Genomic DNA, 10,324 nt, shown 5'->3' with positions numbered 1-10,324 from the left:
GTCACCGAGCTGACGTCACCGCAGCAGCCGCAGGCCCCGCCCCCTCCCGCCCCCACCCCCTTCGGGGCGGAGCTCCCGGGAGGCCCCGCCCCCCCGGCCCCGCCCCCGCCGCCCCCCGCTCCCCCCGCGCCCCCCCCGCAACAATTCATCGTCGTCACCGTCTCGGGTGAGCGCCCCAAAATCGCCGCTTTTCACCCCAAACCCACCATCCTCCCCGCCCGGCTGGGGCGGGGGGGGGGGGTCGTTGTGCTGACCCGTTTTTGCCGGTTTTCTCCCCAAAGCCGAGGGCGCCCTGCGGGCCAGCGAGGGCGTGGCCGAGGGCAGCCCCGCCCCCCCCGCGGCCCCCCCGGCCGGGCCCAGCCCGGGGGTCCCGGGCACCCAGGTGGGGAACGGGGCGAAACCGCGCGGAATCAGGCAAAACGGGGCAAACCGGGGAGGAATCGGGCAAAACGGGGAGAAATTGAGATAATGGGGACACGGGGGAGAAATGAGGCGAAACGGGGCAAAACTGGGGTTGAGGGGAGGGAAATGGGGTAAAAAGGGGCAAAATAGGGTAAACCCAAGTAAAATGGGGTAAAACTGGGGGAAATGGAGTAAAATGGGGCAGAACTGGGGTTTGGGGTGGGGAATGGGGTAAAAGAGGGCAAAACTGGGCAAACGGGGGGTGTGGGGGTGGGAAGTGGGGCAGAACGGGGCCAAATTGGGCAAAACGGGGTATGGGGGGAATGGGGCAAAATGGGGTCATGGGGGGGGGAAATGGGGCAAAACTGGGCAAAATGGGGCAAACCGCGGGTCCGGGGGGGATGTTTCCCACCCGAGGGGGGTGGGGGGGTCCCGTGTGTCCCCCCCCCGGTTTTGGGGACCCCCGACCCCCCCATCTTCCCCCCCCCCCAGTGCTCCCCAGCACCGACCGGCGCCGCCGCCCCCAAACCCCAGGAGGTGAGCGGGGGGGCTCGGGGGGGACAGGGGGGGCGCGGGGGGTCGCGCCCCCCCCCGGTGACACCTCCGCGTTGTGTCCCCCCCCAGGTGACGCCGCTGCCGCACGTTTACCCCGCGCCCTACGTGGAGGGGGGCGACGGTTCCTACCCCCCCGCCGCCATGTGAGTGCCCCCCCCGCACCCACCCCCCGATATTTAGGTGGGGGGGGAGCCCCCCCCTTGGCTCCCCCCACCCCTTTTATTAATCCTTCCCCCTGCCCCCCGCCAGCCGCTCGGGCTCGTTCCCGTTCACCGAAACGCCGCTTTACACCCCAAACGCCGGCGCCGCTTATTATGAGGGGGGGGCGGCGGCGGCGGCCGCCGGGGGGGGCCCGGTGCAGCCCAGCCCCCCCCCGCCAACTTCGCAGGCCCCCCCCCCCGTCTACGTCCCAGGGGGGGGCGGGGGGGCGGCGGCGGGGGGGGGGGGCCCCATTTTGGGGAGCGCTCCCCCCCCTCCCCCCGCCGCCCCCGCCGCGCCCCCCCCGGCCGCCGCCGCCCCCCCGCCCCCCCCCGGCGGCACCTACGTCATCCAGGGGGGGTACGTGCTGGGGGGGGGCGCCCAGTCCTACTCGCACACCACCCGCGCCTCCCCCGTCACGGTGAGAAACGGGGCGAAAACGGGCGGATTTGGGCAAAAGGGGGGGGTGCGGGGGGGGACTGTCCCTGTTTGTACCCCCGTAGGGGGTTAAACTGGGGAGAAACTGGGAGGTTTTGGGGAGGGGGAGTGTTTAGGGGGTGGGAGGGCACTCAGAGGGGTTTTGGGGAGAAAACAGGGGGTTTAGGACAAAAGGCGAGGGGGGGGCACTGTCCCTGTTTGTGTCCCCCAGGGGGTGAATTGGGGCAAAACTGGGAGGTTTGGGGGAGGGTTGGGGGGGTAGGGGGCACTCAAAGGGGTTTTGGGGTGAAAACAGGGGGGTTTGGGTAAAAGGGGGGGGGTGGGGGCGTGGCCGACACCCCGTTCCCCGCCCAGCCCAAAATTTTGAGGGGAAACCATGAGAATTGGGGGGTAAAACGAGGCCTGGAAGTGGAACGAGGCGACAGGGGGCGTGCGGGCGGGGCTGGGCGGGGGCGGGGCCGGGGGCGGGGCCAACGCCCTGTGCCCCGCCCACACTGCGATTTAAAGGGACACACCCGAGGTTTTGGGGAACATGGGCCTGGAATGGGGATGATGCCGCAGGGGGCGTTTGGGCGGGGTCAGGCGTGGTTGGGCGTGGCGGGGGGGCGTGGCCAACACCCTGTGCCCCGCCCACGGTAATATTTAAAGGGAAACCCCCGAGTTTTTGGGGCGCATGGGGGCGATGCCCCAGGGGGCGTTTGGGCGGGGTCGGGTGTATCTGGGCGTGGCCAGGGCGTGGCAAAGGGCGTGTCCGACCCCCCCGTGTGTGTCCCCCCCCCCCGCAGGTTCAATGGCTGCTGGAGAACTACGAGGCGGCCGAGGGCGTGAGCCTCCCGCGCAGCACCCTGTACTGCCACTACCTGCTGCACTGCCAGGCGCAGAAACTCGAGCCCGTCAACGCCGCGTCTTTCGGGAAACTGATCCGCTCCGTGTTCGTGGGGCTGCGCACCCGGCGCCTGGGGACGAGGTACAGACCGCCCCCCCCCCCCGCCCAGGGCTCCCCAAAACCCCACAAACCCCCCGAACTCGGCATCTCGCCGTCAATGCGGTGGCTTTTGGTAAATTCATCTGCTCTGTTTTTATGGGGTTGCACAGCCGGTGTCTGGGGACACAGGGTGGATTCCCCCCCCCCCAAAATTATGAGACCCCTCCTAAACCCCTGCAGGGCACCCCAAAACCCCCCAACCCCCACAAAACCCCACAGACCCCCCCAGAACCCCCATCAACGCCCCCTTGTTTGGGAAATTAATTTGCTCTGTGTTCGTGGCGCTGTGCACCCGGCATCTGGCGACACGGGCCGGGCCCCCCCGAAATGATGGGACCCCCCCAGAGCCCCCCAAAGCCCCCTGGGACCCCCCATTAACGCCGTGCCCCCCCCGTTCACCAGGGTAACTCCAAGTACCACTACTACAGGCTGCAGATCAAGGGCAGCTCCTGGGACCCCCCCAGAACCCCCCAAACACCCTCCAGAACCCCCCAGGATCCCCCAAAACCACCTGACCCCCCCCCGGGCCCCCCCATTAACCCCGTGCCCCCCCCGTTCACAGGGGTAACTCCAAGTACCACTACTATGGGCTGCGGATCAAGGGCAGCTCCCCGCTGCTGCGGCTCATGGAGGACCAGCAGCACCTGGCCATGCGCCAGCAGCCCTTCGCGCAGAAGCAGCGGTAGGACACTTACTACGGGTAGTAAACGCTACTACGGGTCGGACCCGATCCCCCCCCCCAGCATCGCGGTTTTACTGCTCTGGGGGGATTTCCCTGTATTGGCTTCAAAAATTGGTGGTTGAGCCCACAAACCCTCGTGGAGACGCACCCAGAAGCAGCGGTAGGAGAGTTACATGTGGTAGTAAACGCTACTACGGGTTGTACTACAGCCCCGTCACTCTGCAGTTTAGCTGCTCTTGGGGTGTTTCCATGTATTTCCATTAAAAAGTCTCTGTTTGACCCCCCAAACCCTCATAGAAACACGCCCAGAAGCAGCGGTAGGAGAGTTACACCCAGTAGTAAAAGCTACTATGGGTTGCATCCGAACCCCCGCCCCCTTTAGAGGTTTTCAAGTATTTGTCTCTGCCTAAAAAATGGGTATTTCACCCCAAAACCCCTCCCGGAGCCGTGGCCGGGTCAGGACCGCCCGTCCCACCCCAAACCAACCCAAATCTGGCCGTTTTCCACCAAAACCCAGCAGTTTGGGGGCAGTTCCAGTAAAACCTCCATCCGGCTGCTCAAATCTCCCAAAAAAGCCGCGTTTTGGGGCTCCAGCTCCACCTGACCCATTGACCTTTAGCGGGACTCACAAACTTGGAAATTCCCTGAAGAAATTGTGGGTTTAATGCTTTTTTTCTGCTGTTTCTTGGGGAAAAAAACCCCAAACATTTCCCACCCAATTCCCCCGTTGACCAAAATCTCACGTTCTTTCCTCATTTTACCTCATCGCTTTAATCCCTTTGGCGTTTTGACCTCTTATTTAGTGCTCTCACTAATTACACTCCCAGGTGATAAATTAATTTCCTGTAACGATCCCTAATTAATTAATTAACCCTGACTGGGGGGGGGACTCATTAACCCCCCCTCGACTTCCCCCCAAATCGCCTTTTGCTGCGATTTCTTTCCCGAGAACTTGGCAAATCCCGTTTTTTCCCCCAAATTTGGGGCCGTGGGGGGTATTTAAGGTCCCCGCCGTGTCCCCCCCAGGCTGAAGCCCATTCAGAAGGTGGAGGGGGGGGTGACCAACGGGGTGACCCCCCAGCCCCCCCCGGGACTCTCCGACATCAGCGCCCAGGTCCAGCAGTACCAGCAGTTTTTGGGTGAGAAAACCCCCAAAATCCCCCCAAAAAACCCCCAAATCCCCCCCCAAAAAACCACCAAATCCGCCAAACCCCCCAAATCCCCATGAAAATGCCCCCAAACCCGCCTAAAAACCCCTTGAATAGCCCCAAAACCCCCCCGAACCCCCCGTATTCCCCCAAATCCCCAATCCCATGAAATCCCCCCAAATCCCTCCAAACTCCCCCCAAGTCCCCCCAATTCTCCCTAAACCCCCTGAAATCCCTCCCAAACACCCCAAATCCCCCCAAAACCCTCTGAAATTCCCCCAAAAGCCCCCAAATTCCCCCTAAACACCCCAAATCCCCCCACGCTCCCGAATCCCCCCAAATCCCCCCAAATTGCCCCCAAATCCCCCTAAAATCCTCTGAAATTCCCCCCAAACACCCCAAATCCCCCCTAGACCCCCCAAATCCCCCCAAAACCCTCTGAAATTCCCCCTAAACACCCCAAATCCCCCCACGCTCCCCCGAATCCCCCCAAATCCCCCCAAATTGCCCCCAAATTCCCCCCAAATCCCCCTAAAATCCTCTGAAATTCCCCCCAAACACCCCAAATCCCCCCTAGACCCCCCAAATCCCCCTAAAACCCTCTGAAATTGCCCCAGATTCCCCCCAACCACCCCGAATCCCCCCGCAGACGCCTCCCGCCCGCTGGGCGAGTTCCCCGAGCTGGACCTGCAGGGGAAGCCGCTTCCCGACGGCGCCGGCGCCGACGACCTCAAAACCTTCCAGCTGCTTTACCGCGAGCACTGCGAGGTGGGCGCCCCCAAACCCCCCGAAACACCCTCGGGGGGACCCCCGCTTTGTCCCCGACCCCCCCGCTTTGTCCCCGTCCCCCCCAGGCCATCGTGGACGTGATGATCAACCTCCAGTTCACGCTGGTGGAGACGCTGTGGAAAACGTTCTGGCGCTGCGGTTTGAACCAGCCCGGCGACGCCACGGCGGCGTGAGTGTCCCCGCGGGCTCGGGGCCGCGCCGGTGGCCCCGGGGCCACCGCGGTGACGTTCAGTCTCGTCCCCGAAAGGCACGAGGAAGCCGAGAAGCGTCTCCCCAAGTGTCGCCTGGTCCTGCTGTCCAAATTCGAGCCTCTGCTGCGCTGGGTGCGCGACTGCGACCACGCGCTCTACCAGGGGCTGGTGGAGATCCTGATCCCCGACGTCCTGCGGCCCATCCCCAGTGAGTCCCCACAAACCCTGAAATCACCCCAAAAACACCCCCGGACCCCCCTTTTCACCGCTCCCCCCCCCGCAGGTGCCTTGACCCAAGCGATCCGCAATTTCGCCAAAAGTTTGGAGAGCTGGTTGACCAACGCGATGATGAACATCCCCGAGGAGATGGTTCGCGTGAAGGTGATTAATTCGGGGCGGGTGGTGATTAATTTGGGGGTTCCCCCCCTACCCCAGCGCTGAGTCTCAGGCCCAAAACCGGTGGTTTTTAGGTGGCGGCAGCAAGTGCCTTTGCCCAAACTTTGCGGCGTTACACGTCGCTGAACCACCTGGCGCAGGCGGCGCGCGCCGTCCTGCAGAACACGGCCCAGATCAACCAGATGCTGAGCGACCTCAACCGCGTCGACTTCGCCAACGTGCAGGTAACCCCCCCGGAAATCGAAACGCGCACCTGGGGGGCTCCCCCCAAAAATATGGGGCGGCGGGGAGAGCCTGGGAGTGAAATATATGGGGGAAAAGAGCTGGAAAAAATGGTATAGAAGGGGTGTGGCGAGCGCCCAAAACTAGAGGGGAGATGGCCCCAAATTGGGGGTTCCACCCCCCGCTGTGGGTCTGAACCCCCCGCTGTGGGTCTGCCCCATGTCCCCAGTGTCCCCAATGCCCCCAACCAGGAGCAGGCGTCCTGGGTGTGCCGTGCGGGTCTGACCCGTGTCCCCAGTGTCCCCAATGATGTCCCCAGTGTCCCCAGTGATGTCCCCAGTGTCCCCAATGATGTCCCCAGTGACATCCCCAATGCCCCCAACCAGGAGCAGGCGTCCTGGGTGTGCCGTGAGGGTCTGACCCATGTCCCCAGTGTCCCCAATGATGTCCCCAGTGTCCCCAGTGATGTCCCCAGTGTCCCCAGTGATGTCCCCTGTCTCCAGGAGCAGGTGTCCTGGGTGCGCCGTTGCTGCATGGGGCTGGTGTCCCTGTGTCCCCGGTGATGTCCCCATGTCCCTAATGATGTCCCCAACCAAGAGCAGGCATCCTGGGTGTGCTGTGCGGGTCTGACCCGTGTCCCCAATGATGTCCCCAGTGACGTCCCCAATGTCTCCAACCAGGAGCAGGCGTCCTGGGTGTGCCGTGAGGGTCTGACCCATGTCCCCAGTGTCCCCAATGGTGTCCCCTGTCCCCAGGAGCAGGCGTCCTGGCTGTGCCGTGCGGGTCTGACCCATGTCCCCAATGTCCCCAATGATGTCCCCGTGTCCCCAACCAGGAGCAGGCGTCCTGGCTGTGCCGTGTGGGACTGAACCATGTCCCCAACGGTGTCCCCTGTCCCCAGGAGCAGGCGTCCTGGGTGTGCCGTGCGGGTCTGACCCATGTCCCCAGTGCCCCCAACGGTGTCCCCTGTCCCCAGGAGCAGGCGTCCTGGGTGTGCCGGTGCCGCGCGGGGCTGGTCTCGCGCCTGGAGCAGGATTTCAAGGCCACGCTGCAGCAGCAGCACTCGCTGGAGCAGTGGGCGGCCTGGCTGGACGGCGTCGTGGGCCGCGTGCTGCGCCCGCACCTGGGGACAGCCGCCTTGCCGCGCGCCGCCAAGCGCTTCCTGCTCAAGTGGTCCTTCTACAGGTCGGTGTCACCCCCCTGTGTCACCCCTGTGTCCCCAAACCCCGACCCCGTGTCCCCCTAAACCCTCCATGTCCCCCCGCACCACCAAGCGCTTCCTGCTCACATCGTCCTACAGGTTGGTGTCACCCCCCTGTGTCACCCCTGTGTCCCCAAAACCCCCCCGTGACCCCCTAAAACCCTCCACGTCCCTCCCGTGTCCCCCCGCACCACCAAGCGCTTCCTGCTCAAGTCCTTCTACAGGTCGGTGTCACCCCCCCGTGTCACCCCTGTGTCCCCAAAACCCCCCCGTGTCCCCCTAAACCCTCCATGTCCCCCCGCACCACCAAGCGCTTCCTGCTCACATCGTCCTACAGGTGGGTGTCACCCCCCCGTGTCACCCCTGTGTCCCCAAACAGACCCCATGTCCCCCTAAACCCTCCATGTCCCTCCTGTGTCCCCCCGCACCACCAAGCGCTTCCTGCTCACATCATCCTACAGGTCGGTGTCACCCCCCCGTGTCACCCCTGTGTCCCCAAAACCCCCCCGTGTCCCCCTAAACCCTCCATGTCCCCCCGCACCACCAAGCGCTTCCTGCTCAAGTCCTTCTACAGGTGGGTGTCACCTCCCTGTGTCATCCCCATGTCCCCAAACCCCCCCGTGTCCCTCCTGTGTCCCCCCCGCTGCCACGCCAAGCGCTTCCAGCTCAAGCGGTCCTTCTGCAGGTCATTGTCACCCCCCCGTGTCAACCCCGGTGTCTCCACACCCTTCCCCGTTCCCCCCAACCTCCCCGTGTCACCCTTGTGTCCCTGTGTCCCCTGCCCTGTGCCACCAAGCATTTCCTGTTCACATGGTCCTTCTACAGGTCAGTGTCACCTCTGTCACCCCCCCACGTGTCCCCAGAACCCCCTCCTGTCCCCCCCCGTGCAATGATACAACCCCCGTGTCCCTCTCCAGCTGGGGTGTCCCATGTCACCCCCGCAGTGACCCCCCCCATGTCCCCTGTCCCCCATGTCCCCCGTCGCCTGTGTCCTCCCTGCAGTGTCACCTCCACAGTGACCCCCCCATGTCCTCTGGGTCCCCCCCACGGTGTCATCCCCGCAGTGTCCCCCACATGTCCCCTGTCCCCCCCACAGCTCCATGCTGATCCTCAACCTGGCCCATGTCCCCCATCATGTCCCCCATCATGTCCCCCCATGTCCTATGGCTGGGGTGCCCCCACCGCGGCGTCACCCCGTGGTGACCCCCCCGTGTCCCCCCGCGCAGCTCCATGGTGATCCGTGACCTGACCCTGCGCAGCGCCGCCTCCTTCGGCTCCTTCCACCTCATCCGCCTGCTCTACGACGAGTACATGTACTACCTGGTGGAGCAGCGCGTGGCGCGGGCGCGCGGCCAGAGCCCCATCGCCGTCATGGGCGAGGTACGGGGGGGACACAGGGCGGGGGGGACACGGGGGGACATGCAGTGACACCCCCTGGGTGCCATGAGTACGTGTACTACCTGGTGGAGCAACACGCAGCCAGAGCCCCATCGCTGTCACAGGTGAGGTACGGGGGACACGGGGGGGACATGGGGTCAGGGGGGGACATGGGGTTGAGGGGGGACACACGGGGTCGGGGGGGACACACGGGGTGACCCCCCCAGGACTGACGGCCGCTCTCCCCCCGCAGTTCGCCAACCTGAGCAGCTCCTTCAACGCGCTGGATGCGGAGAAAGGTACCAGCCCTTCCCGCCCCGGGCGTGTTGGCTGCTTGTTAACTCTGAAACCTACCGATGGCAGCACAGTGAGAGACTGAGCGTTTGTGTGTGTTAACTCTGAAACCTACCGATGGCAGCGCAGAGACAGAGTGTGTGTGTGCGTGTCTGCGTGTTAACTCTGAAAATGACTGATGACAGTGCAGAGTGTGTGCGTGTTAACTCTGAAACCTACTGATGGCACCTCTGTGCGTGCACACACGCGTGTTAACTCTGGACCCTACTGACGGCAGCCCTGCTCAGCCTGTTGCCACAGCAGGGTTTGGGGGGGGGCCGGGGGTGCTGGTGGTGCCCCCCCAATCCGTGTTGTCCCCCCCCAGACGAGGAGGAAGAGGAGGAAGAGGAGAGCGACGAGGAGCTGCCGCAGGAGCTGCCGCTGGGGGAGGGGCCGGCGCTGCCCCCCGCCCCCCTGGAGCCCCCCCCCGCCAAACTGCCCCGCACCGACCGCGGCCTCTTCGTCCAGGCCCTGCCCTCCAGCTGAGGGGCCCCCCCGCCGGTAATGCCCCCCCCTGCGCTTTCACCCCCGCCTGGGCCCCCCTGTGTGCCCCCCCTGCCCCGCAGCTTCCCAGGGAGGGGGCCGGGGGGGTCGCTCAGCGGTGACAATTGTGCCTTAAGCCGGGCCGGGACCCTGTGCCAAAGCCCCCCCGCCCCCCCCCGCGGGGACAGATTTGGGGGAGGGGGGGGGTGACACCCCCGGCCTGGGGGTTGGGGGGTGCGGGGGGGGCGCTCCCGCAAAGGGAACCGCAGGATTTGGGGATGGTCCCTCCCCGGGGTGGGGGGGGGCGCGATTTAGGGACCCTTTAGGGGGTGGGTAGAGGGGGGGGACACACAAAACCACCCCGGGGGGGGGCACAGAGAGCCCGGGGAGGGGGGGGGTACAGAGACCGCAGATGCTGCCCCCCCCCGGCACAATGTTGGGGGGGGTGACCCCCCCACACAGCCCCCCCGCCCCCCTCCCCAGTGCCAAACGCCCCCCCCGCCCCCGCTGCCTTACACCAGCCCCTCCCCCCCCGCATGAAGGGCCCCCCCCCGGCCCCCCCCGCGCTTCAGCCCCGCCCCCCCCCAATAGATATTCCAGTTTTCAATCAATTCTGTGCTTTTGTAACCCCCCCCCCGCCCCCTCCCGGGGGGGGTCGGTGTTTGTGGCCCGTGTGAGAAACCGCCAGCGGGGGGGGCAGGGCGGGGGCCCCCCCGTGTGTGTGTGTGTGTGTGTCCCACCATGACGCGCCCCCCCCCGCAGACGCTGTTTTCTACCTTTTGTAGTTCTTTCTTAAGAGAAATAAAATCCGCCGTGGTCTTTGCCCCCCGCCCGTCCCTGCGCCGTGGGGGGGGGACACGGGGGGCACCCAAAACCCTCGGGATTTACCCCAAAACCCTCCGGATTTACCCCCAAACCCCCGTG

The 10,324-nt window shown here is 65.1% G+C and overlaps 1 protein-coding gene across 1 annotated transcript; it reads left to right on the top strand.

The window, feature by feature from the left end:
* Positions 1–283: 283 nt before the first annotated feature.
* RFX1 (regulatory factor X1) lies at positions 284–10,224 on the top strand (the record flags this gene model as incomplete). Its single annotated transcript, XM_065654900.1, is given in 15 exon segments — positions 284–382; positions 895–939; positions 1,027–1,100; positions 1,207–1,576; positions 2,379–2,560; positions 3,141–3,260; positions 4,287–4,399; positions 5,058–5,176; positions 5,263–5,596; positions 5,672–5,769; positions 5,859–6,008; positions 6,983–7,191; positions 8,434–8,587; positions 8,838–8,883; positions 9,243–10,224. Coding segments are annotated over 15 exon segments (2,274 nt in total), but the record flags the coding sequence as incomplete, so codon positions are not given.
* Between the last annotated feature and the right edge of the window lie 100 nt (positions 10,225–10,324).

This window comes from Caloenas nicobarica, chromosome 36 (genome assembly GCF_036013445.1).
Source record: "Caloenas nicobarica isolate bCalNic1 chromosome 36, bCalNic1.hap1, whole genome shotgun sequence".
Taxonomy (NCBI): Eukaryota; Metazoa; Chordata; class Aves; order Columbiformes; family Columbidae; genus Caloenas; species Caloenas nicobarica.
Note: the sequence above shows the minus strand (reverse complement) of the source record. Positions and strands in the feature narration are given on the sequence as shown.